Source organism: Abramis brama, assembly GCF_963993115.1.
Source record: "Abramis brama genome assembly, chromosome: 20".
Classification (NCBI taxonomy): Eukaryota; Metazoa; Chordata; class Actinopteri; order Cypriniformes; family Leuciscidae; genus Abramis; species Abramis brama.
The window spans coordinates 15,228,832-15,244,778 of NC_139982.1; the positions used below are offsets into that span (position 1 = coordinate 15,228,832).

At 37.1% G+C, this 15,947-nt stretch overlaps 1 protein-coding gene across 3 annotated transcripts; it reads right to left on the reverse strand.

Moving 5' to 3' along the window:
- Nucleotides 1-255: 255 nt before the first annotated feature.
- Nucleotides 256-13,854, reverse strand: syt8 (synaptotagmin VIII). 3 transcript variants are annotated; one of them, XM_084095259.1, is made up of 9 exons: nucleotides 13,613-13,854; nucleotides 7,092-7,218; nucleotides 6,688-6,857; nucleotides 5,601-5,693; nucleotides 4,301-4,468; nucleotides 3,380-3,547; nucleotides 2,735-2,852; nucleotides 2,087-2,220; nucleotides 256-1,506 (listed from the first exon to the last, which is right to left on the reverse strand). In XM_084095259.1, the coding sequence occupies exons 2-9, from the start codon at nucleotides 7,189-7,191 to the stop codon at nucleotides 1,267-1,269; spliced, it is 1,191 nt and encodes a 396-aa protein (XP_083951385.1). In that variant the 5' UTR covers nucleotides 7,192-7,218; nucleotides 13,613-13,854; the 3' UTR covers nucleotides 256-1,266. The 3 variants fall into 3 exon arrangements, with proteins under 3 accessions (XP_083951385.1, XP_083951386.1, XP_083951387.1); XM_084095260.1 differs by lacking the exon at nucleotides 13,613-13,854 and adding an exon at nucleotides 12,204-12,277; XM_084095261.1 differs by lacking the exon at nucleotides 13,613-13,854 and adding an exon at nucleotides 7,326-7,387.
- Nucleotides 13,855-15,947: the final 2,093 nt, after the last annotated feature.

The following is a 15,947-nucleotide window of genomic DNA, read 5'->3' on the forward strand; positions in this document are numbered from 1 at the left end:
TTTTATTCATAATCTTTAATCAAAATGACTTCCCCTCCTTCTTGCAGTGACATCTCTTCTCTCATGACATGTTTACTGTCGTGAGGGAGGAACAACCTGTCACTCACATGAGATCCACCAATAGCAAACCACAACCATCCAACCAATTAATAAATTCCCAGTTGATGAATTCAAGTCCTGCCCTACATTTTGTTTTGTTGAGAAGACGTTTCATTCTGATATAAGTCCCAATAGGGAAGAAAAGACTCTCAACTTCAGTTTCATGACAGATTTAATGACTCTAACCACCTGAAAAAACACCCAGCCTGTAAGTGCTCTACATACACAGCTATATAACATTACAGAATTGATTAATTGAAGTCAATGTAGACTAAAAACTTTTATTGCAGTCCCTGAATAACGTTTGTCTCTTAGTTATGAATGCGTGCTTGTTTAGATATTCCAGCGTAAAGTACAGAAAGCTAAATTGTAATGTCATTGTGTTGGTTTACATAATCAAAATGTTGTTATGATATATGAGTGGGTTGGCAACAAAATCTACAAATAAAGGCTTTGAGATCATGAAATTGTTGAGAACATAAAATCACCAATGTCAAAATCAAACTTATGCTCTTGATTGTTTGTAAAAAAAATATATATATATATCCCAAGCTTTAATACATGAGAAGGGCTTTGCAGGGCTTTGATCTCAATTAGGGTTTTATTTATACAAATACATTTTTGTTAAGACTGACTTGAAATACAGCAGCAATATAACTACAAAAAAGGAGATATAACATAGATAGCAGGAAATTATGTGCAGGGACACAAATTAATCGGCAAATCATTCTTTAAACCGCTTGATTTACATGAACCATCCATATGAAAGATTGACTTAAATGTTTTGGACTTCCAAACAACTACATATGTTGGAGAAGACAATGTATGAGAATGTGATTATTCTCTTGGCTCGCTACTGTAACTGTAAAGCTGTGTGCGTAATTATTACATTACTCAACCAAAAAAAACAACAAAAAAAACAGCTTTTTGTCATTAGCAGCTTGCTATTTTAAAATATAACATCACTACTTTTAGTTACTTCCCATGCTATTCTGGTACTTCCAAAATTCTGAAAATGAAGTGGAAATGTTCCACTTAAACATTATGAACTGTCATAAATAATTGAAAATATTATTTTCTTATTGGTCCTTAGTCTGGGCATACAAAGCATAAAGGAATGGGAACAACTTCTGGTTGTGAACATTGTGTCATGTTAGTAGAGGTTTCTCAAAAGTTTTTGTTTGTAAATGGGATCTTTAACGTGTGCTTCAAGGCCAGCGTTGTGTCCACCTGTTCAGCAGAGAGTAATGTGTGCCATTGAGCCACAGGTTTGCGTGGGTTGGACAGCATATCCGCCCAGTGACGCAGCTGGTTTCCTGTAGCATCACAGCCCAGATAGATCTTGCCAATTGCATCATTTCTGCTCATTTTGTCATGATCCCACACTGAGATGACCAGCTGGACTTTCTGTATGAGGAATAATGAGTGAAAAAAATTACTCCAGTGCCAGTAAAATTGGCTTTAAATGAAGTGAAATTGCTTGACGTGGTTGAAATCACAATTTAGGGATGATATTGTGACTTTATTTTTTATTCACCGAAATTAATCAAACCAAAGCAATAAAAACTGGGGGGTTTTCCATCTCAGTAGGAAACTCGCCAAAAAATTGAGGACTAACATCACAATGGTACAAAGCTCCTAAAAGGACATGAAAATGGAAAATATATGTGAAAAAAAAAAATGTGAAAAATTTCAATGCTTTTGCGTTCACTTTCAAAACTTTTCAAAAAACATTTTTGCAAACATTTTGCCTTCCTCTGAAAAAGTTTTGCGAGCAAACACAAAGTTCCTCTGTGGAACTCAAAAGTTTGCCAGCGAATGCAAACGCATTGAAATTAAATGCGTAATGTACTTACGCCACCCCCCCCCCCCCCCCATTTGTATGTCCCTTTAGGGGTCCGTACAATGAGTCCTGAAGATCTGTACAATGGATCCAGATTTTGGACCCTTTTTTCATCTAAGCAAGCAGTCTCTAGGTATTACTCACCTGAATCTGTTCAAACGATACTTCGAAAGTGAAAGATTCATTAAAGTATGGATTCAATGTTCGCTTTTTCACTGATGTTTTCCTCTTCTTCCACTTCTTCTTATCCAGAACCAGTTGAACTTTCACATAAGGGTCTACAGAACAAAAAAACAGAACTATTAATCAATTTCTATGCTAAACCTACTCTATAGCAGCTTGAAAGCAAGGCTTTAACCATATCTTGAAAAAATGGTTTAAAGGGGATTTAATGGAATAAAAAGGAAATAAGAACGTTAAAAGAAGTTCTAGGCCTAATTTTACATTTACACATTTAGTTTGATTCTACAAGACTTTGAGCTCCTTTATTGTGACATGCAAGTGCAATGCTGTACCAGGTGAGCTACCAAACAAGTTTACTAAATTAGAAACCCATACATGTAGAGCTGATTATGTGATGCAGACCTGAAAATGTATTAGTTTACAAATCATGCACTATGGTAAAAGTGTTTTGAGGTCATAACATAGTTTCATACGAGGAGCCACGCAAATATGTAGGTAGAGGCATGGCTTTCCAAAGAGTCTATGTTTTATAGTGTTGAGATGCAGTCAGGAGTGATTGCAGACAAGACGTTTGAGGATGTAGGACATTTTAGTATGTGAGTGTCTCACCTGAAGAGCCTCCCTGGTCCATCTTCTTCAGGTTCTTGGCTTCCAGTATGATCACAGTGAGTTTACTACTAGTCGGGACATAACGAAGAGAAAAGCAGATCTCTCCCAGATGCTCTTGCTATTATATGGGCACAAGATGAAAGATGCAGTTAGCAGACACGTTATGCATAGAGAATGCTGTTAGCTCTAAACCTATTGACGTGCATGGGGTCAAATCGTAGACTTCATAGACAAATTTCAAATCGTAGATTTCCGGGGTGTCCTGATCTAACCAATCATCTGGTCTGGACAAGGGTTGACGCATAAGCTATCACCATTGTGCCGTTGAGTAGGACACTTAACATAAGGTTGCTCTAGGGGGACTCGCTGTAATTTTGCATGATGTTCTATGGTGACATGATGGAAACAAAACCCACCTGCTGTAGTCATTGTCAAAAGATTTGGTTCTTTCAATATTCAGTGTAAGCCATACCAAAGCAATAGAAAGAGAAGGGGATCAAAACAACTCTCTGGGACCCCCAACTTATTTCCCTTTAGTAGAGGATGACACTTTGCACTTCATATGAATATAATGGATGTGAACTAGCCACATGAAAAATTACACTGAACTTGACAACATATGAGGATTGAAGTACTGAACTGAACCTCATGTTTGGAAGCTTTGCTCAGATCACGCCACTCCTCGATCACATGATTCCAGTCCACTGTGGACAGATTCAGTCTGATCTCACCGATGATGTCATGTTTGGAGAATTTGTTGAAGTCATAGACTTGCATCACCAATATCGACTCAATCAGCTCCTTCTGAGGGATCTAAAATAAAAGTGGTGAAAACAACATATCAGTGTTTAGTTACTCTAACTAGGCTGTAAATGTAACTCTTTCCCCGCCATTGATGGACATTTCCAGCTTTCGGTGTTTTCACTGTTATACTGTAGGGGGCGCTATGACATTTCTTCTGAAAGAGTACAGAATCTCCTGATCAAAACACAGGTGAAGAAGAAGCAGAAACAAGCCATGGCATATGTAAAGTAACGCGATCATCACCATTTAACAGCATATAAATCAAAACTGCCTAATGTTACTGAATGAAATGTCGACCCTGGAAAAGTTTACGACTGTGAAGCTTTGGAGATGTTGATGGACTTGATCTAATCCATCTATGTTTTGATCATCATTCTGAATCTGATCTGGATGAAGTCACTGATAAAACTCATTTTTATCAGCTTTTTGCTCAAAGTGTTGCTTTTTTTTTCATGAAACTTACCCACATTCAAATGTTGATATAAAAAAAGCATGAATGCTAGAATAAACAGGCTTTTTGTTTAAAGGCAGAGGCTCTGTTCTTTCTTTTGATATATTGCATATTCAGATATTCAAGCAAAAAGTGCCTGGCAAGTTTTTCCAAAAAAACTGGTGGTGAAAGAGTCAACAACTACATTTTAATGAGCTTGACCAAGCATCAGGTCATTGTTCGAGCTGATGACAGAATTCTGATAACAGTTTTCCACTACATGAATATATGACCTTATGATAGTGAACGATTTTATATGCTTCATGGTTTACCTGATATTTGAAATTTTCATTGAACACAGGGTTAAGGGTTTTCCTGAAGACTTTCGTCTCAAATGTTTTGGACTTGTTGGGAAGGATGTAGATTTTCACATAAGGGTCAGATGTCCCTCCTGAATCCATCGCTTTCAAAGCGGCAGCTTCTTTTATTCCTACGGTCAGCTGATGAGAAATATGGTACAGTACATATAGGTTTATGATCTTAAATACAGTTTTATCTAAATGCTTATTCTTAAAGTCCACATGAATTCAAAACCCTATTTACGCACACAAATAAATGTTTGTCTTGTAATATTTAGTCAAAATCTGTGAATTTCTTCCTCACTGGAATGGTGTTCCTGTAGCCCCACCCTTTATTTTTCATAATTCACTATTTTCTGTTTCACTCAGAAATACGTCACAATACTGAAGTAAAGTTGGTCGCAACCTCCGGTTCAAGGCCTACTGTATATACTGTCTATGTATGGTCTTCTTTTCTAAACAAGTTTTAAATTAAGAGTTGGACTGGAAAAGTATCATTAGGTTAATTGATAGAGTGTCTTGAGCAAGCAGAGCAATAAAAATTAAGACAAATAATGGTGACTTAGAAGAATATAAAACATAAGGTAGTTTTGATTTGGTTTAACACCTTTGGTCACTACATATTCACTTTCATAGATTCAGTGAAGATTTAAGTGTCGTTCGGGTTATTATGACAGAATATCAAAGTAAATATCATACTTTCTACTACTGCTTTATAATATTCAAGACATAGCTATTTCTGTTTGTGCATTGTGCATACTTCTGATTATTTCCTCAAAAGATATTTGCATTTTGGCACTCATTCAATCCCACATTGCACTGCAATAACGAGTGTACAACTGATGTGCGCTCAACAGCTGTCCGAATTCGCTCACTCGTTTTCATTCACTCCTTCAAACTGTATTAGTGGACTAATGTAGGGAATAGTGATTGAGGGTTTAGGGGGCAAATTCGGATTGAGCCTTAGGTCAGGGTGTCCAATCCTGCTCCCAGAGGGCCACTGTCCTGCAGAGTTTAGCTCCAACCCCAATTAAACACACCTGAACCAGCTAATCAAAGTCTAACTATACATACTAGAAACTTCCAGGCAGGTGTGTTATACTAGAAACTTCCAGGCAAGTGTGTTTAGGTACTTGGAGCTAAACTCTGCGGGACAGTGGCCCCCGAGGAACAGGTTTGGACACCCCTGAACTAGGTGAATGAAAGTTAATTATTTCATACTTCCTGCCAGTTGAGGGCAACACTGTAAAATCAGTGAAAGTGATGCATTTACCTCTGAAATGGATGCATTGAACTCCAGTGAGTACTGCAGTTTTCCCCTCTGTTGGTCTGATCCATACTCCACATCCTCTGTCTCAAGTTGGACCTGTCAGTACATCCAGAATCCCCTTAGTGAATGCCACCCAGAGGAATATTTTATTGCTCAGAGGTTGATTTTCACAAACTTAAAGGAGCTCTCAGATATGTTAACTCTTTTCCCGCCATTGATGGTATTTGTCAGTCATTTATGACACAACTCTTTCCCGCCATTGACTGAAATTTCAAGCAATCCATGTTTTGACTGTTATGTAGTAGGGGGCGCTATTACACATCTTTTGAAAGAGTACAAAGAAAGCAACAACAAGCGTTGTTGTTTAAAAGCAGAGGCTCTTTTCTTTCTTCTTCTTTTTTATATATATATTGCATGTTCAGATATTCATACAACAAAATATTCAATCTGGGGGCCAAGAAAGTTTTCTAAAAATTATCAAAAATGCTGGCGGTGGCTGGCAACTTAAAAAAAAAAAAAAAAACTGGCGGGGAAAGAGTTAAGTATCAACTTTGTCTCTGGTTTTCCACTTAAAGGTGAAGTAATCCCTTTGGCATGAATGGGAATGCTAACAGATAGTGTTCCAATGTATTATGCTGCATTATTATTGACCTTTTGATTAACCTCACATAGCAAAAGTGACAGCCAATGGCGCGAGATTGGAGTTTCAACCAATAGCAGATGATGGAAGTGTTTGAGGAAACCTGTTTAACAACAATTGTGTTTTCTTTGCCATCTTACCACAGAAATTACACACCTCACCTTTTAAAATCTCTCAGGAGAAATAAAAACAGACACAAATGATACATTGACATACTGTGAGATTATAGAGCAAAATAATTATGTTAAAAGCATGGAAGTATTTGAGGAGAACTATTTAAGTTATCTTTGACTTTAAACAACTTTGGTTTCTTAGAAAAACTTTGTGACATGGTGACTTTGTTGATATCTCTTCTCTAAGATTACTTTTGCTCACTCTTCATTTAAATTTATTGCTGACTAGAAGAAAAAATTATCCAGCATCCACAAGCATGGACAATCCATCTCTCACCAGTGCTGCGGTTGTAGTTCCTGAGATCCCTTTCATACTGATCTTCTGGTCCAGCTTCTTCTTCCTCTTCTTTTTCCCTTTGCAGCAGCATTTTACACAGCAGCATATCATGCAGATAAGAATGAGCAGGAGGATGGCGGCAAATATAGCATAGATGGCCCATCTTGGCACTGTTGTGACAAAAACAACAATATTCCATCTTTCATCACGGTAGCAAAGCAGTGGTCCAGTATAGTGCCATGAAACACATCTGAAGGATGAGGCGAGACCACAGCCAGGAGACTCAGGGCAAGTTAAACTTGTAGCAAGTGAAAATTGAGAAGCAAGAAATGTGCACAAGGTGTGGAATTAGATAGGGGCCTGTGGAGCAGGTGCTAAAAAGAGGATTCATATGATATACTCACAAGGAATCCTGTCCAGTAAAGAGGGCAGGAACCCCGGAGCAGCTGTTGTGGTGTTGGCATGAAGTGTTTTAGTTGGTTTTAATGGTGGTCTTGATGTCATGGTGAAATGGATGAGACCGGTGGATCACTGGAAATGCACATAGAAAAGAAAGTGGGTTGCTGGCAAGAGTTTTTAAAAAAGTTATGGTTTGAGTTAGTACACAATCTCAGTTGAGCCCTGCCCACAGAGCTCACCACAGACAGACTGTGACGGATTAGACCTGCTCCAAGATTCAGCACCCAAGGATGACTTCCTGGAAAACAGCCAGGAAAACCAGGACAACATATCACAGCCGGAAACACCAGAGCAACAGCCCCTCTCACCAGACATGTTTTTCCTCTCTGCAGCATCTACTTCTGTGCTTCTCAGAGAAAATGGAAGAACTGGTGTATACTGGAACCAAACTATCCCACTCCTTTGCTGCAAGCCCCCAGATATCAACCAAAAAGGGGCGACCACCAAAGCCCAGCTTGCCCTCCCCCTGTGAGAGCTCTTCGGCCTCTGCCACAACGCCAGGGCCCGCACCCTCCTCCATCAGCTTGAGGTGAACCAGAAACAACTGATACCAGCTCTCAGTGATATGTGTCGGGTCCCCGCTATGATAACAGTAACTTTCTTAAATGTTTACAGAACAAGCGGGAACCCAGTGTGCCTGTATCTTTCTCTATTTCTCTTATATTACATGATAGAAAGTCTAAGGTCTTCTCAAGCTGTACGGCAAACCCATCTAATCTACTGCCTGTTACATGTCAAACTAAGATTGCTGTGGGGGGGAAAATAATACTGTCAAGTTAGCACTTTTAAACATCCGATCACTTAAAAATAAATCACTTCTAGTCAACGACTTAATAACCACAAACAACCTGGATTTTATGTTTCTAAATGAAACTTGGCTAGAAGACAGCTGCAGTGCAACAATCCTCAATGAAACAACCCCTCCTAACTTTAATTTTATGAGTGTCTGCAGAGTGGGTAGGAGAGGTGGGGGGTCAAAGAGGTGGGGGGTCTATCAATGTAAGCAAGTATCATTTGGGAATTACCCGTCTTTCGAATATCTGGGCATTGTGTTAAAAGGTGCTCCACGCATTTCACTTATCATTATTTACAGGCCTCCAAAATACTCTCCACCCTTTGCTGAGGATTTTACACAACTGTTATCAACGATTTCTTCAGATTTTGACTGTTTTGCTATTGCTGGGGATTTTAATATTCACATAGATAATGCAGAAACCAATTTGGCAAAATAAATCATAATACTTTTGATCTGATTTTAAATCATAATACACGGACCCACACACAATAAGGGTCTAAACATTTCATCGACTGTTATTAAGGACGTAGCACTGTCTGATAATTTCTGTATTTTCTTTGATATATTGATCACTCCTGCCATTGAAGCTAGATCTGTGTCTGTCAAGAAGAGATGCTTAAATGAGAACACTAGTGTGCTATTTATGAAGGCCATATCTTTAACCCCAAGCATATATGCGGACTCTGTTGATTCTCTCCTTGAGTCCTTTAACTCAAAAGTACAGAGTGTAATTGATGATATTGCTCCTGTTAAAGTCAGGAAGACAAAAAGCACCTTGGAGAAACTCAACAGCAGTGCAAAATATGCACATGTGGTGGAAGACAAAACTTGTAGTCCATTATAACATCTATAAAGACAGCCTTCATGCTTTCAATGTGGAATTAGGCAAAGCTAGACAGACTTTCTTCTCAAATATTATAAACAGAAACATAAATAACACACACACTCTTTTTGCTACTGTAGAGAGTCTAACAAACCCCCCAAGCCAGATTCACAGTTAAATGCTCTCAGACAGCAAATGCTGTGAGTTTGTTTCCTTCTTCTCTTAGAAAATCAATAATATCAGAAAGGCGATCAGCATATCCTTGTGTGGCACTGAGGTAAGACAGATCAGATCAAAAAATGAATGGTAAAATTTTGGAAGAAATTTTGGTAAACTCCTCACTTCTCTCTGGGACTTTTCCAAAGTCTCTTAAAACTGCAGTTGTCAAGCCCCTCCTGAAAAAGAGCAATCTGGATAGCAACATATTGAACAATTACAGACCAATCTCAAGTCTTCCTTTCCTAGGCAAGATCATTGAAAAAGTTGTCTTCAATCAGCTGAACAACTTCCTAATCTCAAATGGATACTTTGACAATTTTCAATCTGGTATCCGACCACATCACAGCACAGAGACAGCGCTCATAAAGATAATAAATGATATTCGGCTAAATAGCCCCATTGACTCCCTGTGCCAATGCATTGATGAAGTCAACTGCTGGATGTGCCAAAACTTTCTTCAGTTAAACAAAGACAAAACTGAAGTCATTGCGTTTGGAAACAAAGATGAAGTTCTCAAGGTGAACGCATGCCTTCACTCTAGGGGTCAAACAACTAAACATCAAGTCAGGAATCTTGGTGTGACACTAGAGTCAGACCTTAGTTTCAGTAGTCATGTCAAAGCAATAACTAAATCAGCATACTATCATCTGAAAAATATTGCAAGAATTAGATGCTTTGTTTCCAGACAAGACTTAGAGAAACTTGTGCATGCTTTCATCACCAGCAGGGTGGATTATTGTAATGGACTCCTCACTGGCCTTCCCAAAAAGACCATAAGACAGTTGCAGCTCATACAGAACGCTGAGCAGAACCAGAACATATGAACACATCACACCAGTCCTCGGGTCTTTAAATTGGCTCCCAGTTACATTTAGGATTGATTTTAAAGTATTATTACTGGTATATAAATCACTCAATGGCCTAGGACCTCAATACATTGCAGATATGCTCACTGAATATAAACCTAACAGATCACTCAGATCATTAGGATCACATCAACTAGAAACCAAGGGTTTCTAAACCAACTAGAACCAGCTTCCAGAAGAGATCAGATGTGCTCCTACAATAGTCACATTCAAAACCAGACTCAAAACACATCTGTTTAGCTGTGCATTTACTGAATGAGTACTGTGCCACTGTGCGTCCGATTACACTGTATTTTATTTCTGCATCCTTTTGATTCTAAACTCAAATGGCACTGAGAATTGGGTAATAGAGAAACATAAATCACTAAATTGGAGAAATTGAGAGATGAAACCATGCTGATGACCTGGGTCTGTGGTGGAGTATTGAGTTTGGTGTGTCAATTAAACTCGAGGTTTTGTGGGGTGCGGACTGGATCGACTCCATTCCCAGAGCTTCCGAACAAATGTTGTTGGGTTTTTTTGGGGGGGGGGGGTGGACTGATGGGGCAGTGAACCCGAGGTCAGTCCTAGAGCTCCTCCTGTCCAATTATAGGGAAAAATCAGGTCCATCGGAGACGTCCAATGGAATTCTTAGGCGCACCAAATAAATACCACAGACACAGTGTCAGAGTAAAACTATATGCAAAGTAAGATACACCAGATGAGAAGTTTATTCTATGTATAATCTTTTAACTTTAGTTCATTTTACTTTAATTCATTTTATAACTGTATCATTTATCTATTTTAATTCCTTATATAACTGTTTTAATTACCATTGCTTTTATTTTGTTTATTTTCTATGCAAAGCACTTTGAATTGCCATAGTATGATTATTTTAATTCCTTTCCAAAACACTTTGAATAACTGTTTTAATTTTCCTTGCTTTTATTTTGTGATTATTTTTTATTCCTTTTTATGTAAAGCATTTTGAATTGCCATAGTGTATGAAATGTGCTATATAAATAAACTTGCCTTGCCTTGCCTTAGTAACTTTGTTTTGTGACGCTCCCTACTGGTTAAAATGGTATTGCAACATTTTAGTCATCCTGAAAAGAATACGTGAGCTTAGAAATATAAGGTTCTATCTCCGTTTAGGGTAGTTCTGAGATATTGAGCATCAAAGTTTTTACATCCCAGCTGGCAATGGAGAGATGGAACCTTTTTATTTTATTAATAACGACTAACAAAATATTTTTCTACAAAAATAACACCACACATGCATTAATAAACACCTAATGGATCAGATTATGTCAAAAACTCAATTTCGACCAAAAGTGGAGATAGAACCTTATAATTCTAAGCTCACGAATAGTTGACTTAAAATGAAAGGGATAGTTCACCCAGAAATAGAAATTCTGTCAGTATATCATTCCAAACCCATAGGAAATATAAAATTAGGCATAATCGGAAATGAAAATGTAAGTCTTTTGTCGTATTCTCCTGTTGTGTTCCACCAAAAAAAGAAAAAGAAAATCTAAAGGTTTGAATCAATATGAGGATGAGTAAATAATGACAGAATTTTATATTTGGAGTGAACTATTCCTTTAAAATAAAATAGAGACAACTTGAAACAAGAGGGAAAATATCCAAGGTTTTAGTATACGTGTGTGTGTGTGTGTGTGTGTGTGTGTGTGTGTAATAAAGTAATTAAATTTTAAAAATTACAAGTTTCGTGTGATGGTTATGTATAGGGTTAAGTAGAATTGTAAATAGAATATTCAGTTTCTACAGTATAAAAACCATTGGAATGGAATAACATCAATGGAATGTCCCCATTTAAATAGCTAAGTAAACGTGTGTGTGTGTGTGTGTGTGTGTGTGTGTGTGTGTGTGTGTGTGTGTGTGTGTGTGTGTGTGTGTGTGTGTGTGTGTGTGCATATATACATATATATAGTAACTCATTCAACTCTCAGTTGCCTGACAAAAAGAGCATTTCGCCACCACCAAAGTTAAACAACCAGTTGACAGCCGCCCATTAAAACTGGGTGTACATAAAGTGTACAGATAACATTCTTTTTCAGTGAAACAGTAATAAAAATGAAACAATACTGCATTGAGAATACAATCAAAACATTTCAACATTTTCACAATCAAGACTGTTGCAATACCACAGCAAAGTAATAAAGCAGTAGGCTACGAGTCCCAGTTTCGAGATTCTTATCCTCAAAGAAATATGAGTAAATACTGATGCAACAAAATACATCTGAAAATGACATGAACAAAACTAATCTACAGGTATAATTATAGTGGCACACAATTACTACAAACTGAGCATAAAGAAACCGTGCACCACAATATAAAAAAAGAGCCTTACAGTGACACTCAGACTGAGTTCAGTTCGGATCTTGACTCCTCGGTTGTCATATAAAACGTAAAGATTAATATTCTGAATGGTATGAGCACATTCCTAAACCGTGTGAATGAGCGGTCCAGCCACGGAGAGGGGAAGGAAGTCACTGCCCACTGCCCAGCTCAGGAAAGAGCCATTAGAATGAGCACTTTTACTGATCAAAAGAAACAACTATTGAGGCTTTAATCATGTGGTCAAACTAAAGCCTGTTGTTTATCTCAGTTCAGTCTTCTGCTATTCATACGATTCAGCATATTCAATATCCAACTTGATTGGGCCTTTTTTCTTTGAAGAGCAGCTGCCTATAATGCCTTTTATGACATTTTTAATCTTTTTATGACAGTGATTAAAATATGAACAAGAGAGAGACACTACAAAATATGGAGGGGGAAAAGATGAAGAAGGAGAAAATATAGGGGTAAAGTCAGTACAAAATTAAATTTCACAAAAAGGCAAGGGGAAAGAAGTGCAGCTGTATTATATTGTATCATCCATCCAAACCGCTTGTCCCGTACAGGGATAAATTGTGCAGAACAATAACAAAATTCACTATTATGTCTGAAAACTATATGGAACTATAATTGGCACACAATAGCTACAAAGTGAGCATTAAGAGCATTAATTTACGACATAAAATTGAACATTATTGTAAAAATAGTGACACTTTTGCACTATTAGATCAGTTTGGCTATTGACTTAGCGAAAGATTCAGTTTCCAAACCAATATATTGCCTATTCCGTCTCAGGCCATAGCCAGGGAAACACCCTGGACGTCCAACACAGAATCCTTGAATTCCCAGTAATTGTGTGCTTTTGGAACATTTTTGTGTGAATCCCATGTAAATTCCCATGTGAAACCCATGAGATCACATGTGAAACACGTGCAATTCATGTGGTTTTTCTGTAAGGGTCAAATATTCACACTCACTGACAATTTGGTGTCTCCAATTCACCAGATCACCTATAGAGGAAACCCACACCAACACAGGGAGAAAGCAGGAGTCAAACTTATCAAACTATATTATATTATATTATATTATATTATATTATATTATATTATATTATATTATATTATATTACATTATATTATTATAAGTCCCCTCTTTTTGGTGAGCATGTATCACATATGCTCCCATTCACATTTTACCTTTGTCATAAAGTTTTGTCCGAATTGCTAAATGTCATCCAGTGTTATAAGAAATACATTTGTTCTTTTATTTACAGACTTCAGTCTGACTTAACGTGACAACTAAAATATACCGATATATTCTAATACTTCTGAACCCAGGCCTATACTCAACATTTAACTAGAACTTCTTAGACCCAGCTGAAACTTATCAAGAAAATATGAAATACACAATAACTGAACTTGCCTTTTTCACCCTCGACTCTCAGTTCCAATTCTCCAGTTCTGTGGTATTAAACAATTAAGTCATTGTCTTGTGCTGGAATGCAAAAATAGTTGGAAACCGAGGCCAGGCCACTTAGACAGCTCTCCTCGAAGTGTTCCTTCAGTACGGAGAGAAATGTTAGGCACCTGCGCCACACCTCAATAATACACAAAACTGTTTCTGCATATGCCCTAACACAACAAGCTGCACACCTTATGAAGACTGGTGGAGGAAGTCAAATATACATAAAGTCAAATATAAAATATTCAAATACAATCTCAAGGAAGATCAAAATATCAGTTGTTTAAGTGCTAAACAGCTTCCTTCTTGCTCTTGAAATACACTGTATGCTAGAAAACATACAGATATGACTGGAAATTTCAACTGAAACCAGTCCTGCCACGCTGCTGTTTAAATATTATGGTAACCTGACACTTTGGAAAGTGTATTTATTTATCATTTTAAACTTCATTTATTTGTTGAAATCTTTGTTTCGGTAATGTACAACATTTGATATATTCCAACTATAGGCCTACCTGTTTTTTGGTGGGTTTGGACCAAAAGAATAGCCCACATTTCATTTCATGCCAACTTTAATTAACATTGTTAAATAATTCAAATTATTATTAGGCTATTTTTCTAAAAATCTTTGTTTATATGAAGAAAGTCATACTTCTGGAATGGCATAAGGGTGAGAAAAGAAAGTGTGTGTGTGTGTGTGTGTGTGTGTGTGTGTGTGTGTGTGTGTGTGTGTGTGTGTGTGTGTGCGTGCGTGCGTGCGTGCGTGCGTGCGTGCGTGCGTGCGTGTGTGTGTGAATCAAAACAAACAGTAGGCTACACAGCAAAGTGTAGTTCGATTCTCGAATAACCGACTCTTCTGAAATGTTTTTTTTTTTTTAATGAACCGTTTAAAATGCCTACGAACTCACGACCAGTTTGAATCATTCTGAGGAATTTTTCAAAGAATAAAAACGCTGCATTATGGGAACTTGTTTAGTAGCTACGCCACGGAATCAAAAATTAAAAAGATAATTGCAACTTTTTATCTCACAATTGAGAGTTTAGATCTTGCAATTCTGACTTCTTTTCTCAGAATTGTAAGATAAGTTTAGGCTATATCACAATTCTGATTTTATAACTTGTTGTCATTATAATTATGTGATAAAGTCACAATTGCGTGTTATAAAGTCAGAATTGCGAGATTTTTTTTTTGAAGATTTCATGATTTCGAGATCATGCAATTATGAGAAAGAAAGTAAGAATTGCGAATTTATATCACGCAATTCTGAGGAAAAAAGTCTGAATTGCAAGATATAAACTCGCAATTGTGAGTTATAAACTCAGAATTGTATTATATAAAGTCGCAATTGCATGTTATAAATTCAGAATTGTGTGATATAAAGTCGCAATTGTGAGTTAAAGTCAGAATTGCTGATATAAAGAAGCAATTGCGAGTTATAAAGTCAGAATTGAGTGATATAAAGTCGCAATTGTGAGTTGTAAAGTTAGAATTTAGTGATATAAAGTCAGAATTGCGTGATATAAAGAAGCAATTGCGAGTTAAAGTCAGAATTGCATGATATAGCCTATAAAGCAATTGTGAGTTATAAAGTCAGAATTGCGTGATGTAGCCTAAAGTCAGAATTATTGCGTGATGTAAAGTCAGAATTGCGTGATATAAAGTCAGAATTGCGTGATGTAAAGTCAGAATTGCGTGAGGTAAAGTCAGAATTGCGTGATGTAAAGTCAGAATTGCGTGATATAAAGTCAGAATTATGTGATATAAAGTCAGAATTGCGTGATATAAAGTCAGAATTGCGTGATATAAAGTCAGAATTGCGTGATATAAAGTCAGAATTATGTGATATAAAGTCAGAATTGCGTGATGTAAAGTCAGAATTGCGTGAGGTAAAGTCAGAATTGCGTGATGTAAAGTCAGAATTGCGTGATATAAAGTCAGAATTATGTGATGTAAAGTCAGAATTGCGTGATATAAAGTCAGAATTGCGTGATATAAAGTCAGAATTATGTGATATAAAGTCAGAATTGCGTGATGTAAAGTCAGAATTATTGCGTGATGTAAAGTCAGAATTGCGTGATGTAAAGTCAAAATTATTGCGTGATGTAAAGTCAGAATTGCGTGAGGTAAAGTCAGAATTGCGCGATGTAAAGTCAGAATTGCGTGATATAAAGTCAGAATTACGTGATATAAAGTCAGAATTGCGTGATGTAGCCTAAAGTCAGAATTGCGTGATGTAAAGTCAGAATTATTGCGTGATAAAAAAACAAGATTGCGTGATGTAAAGTCAGAATTATT

Excerpts from the sequence above, each read along its gene's own strand:
- syt8 (XM_084095259.1), bottom strand. The coding sequence starts at position 7,191 with ATGACATCAAGACCACCATTAAAACCAACTAAAACACTTCATGCCAAC. Across the intron at positions 3,548-4,300 it reads ATGAAAATTTCAAATATCAG|ATCCCTCAGAAGGAGCTGAT; the intron begins GTAAACCATGAA and ends CTTTTATTTTAG. Across the intron at positions 2,853-3,379 it reads GCAAAGCTTCCAAACATGAG|CAAGAGCATCTGGGAGAGAT; the intron begins GTTCAGTTCAGT and ends CCCATATAATAG.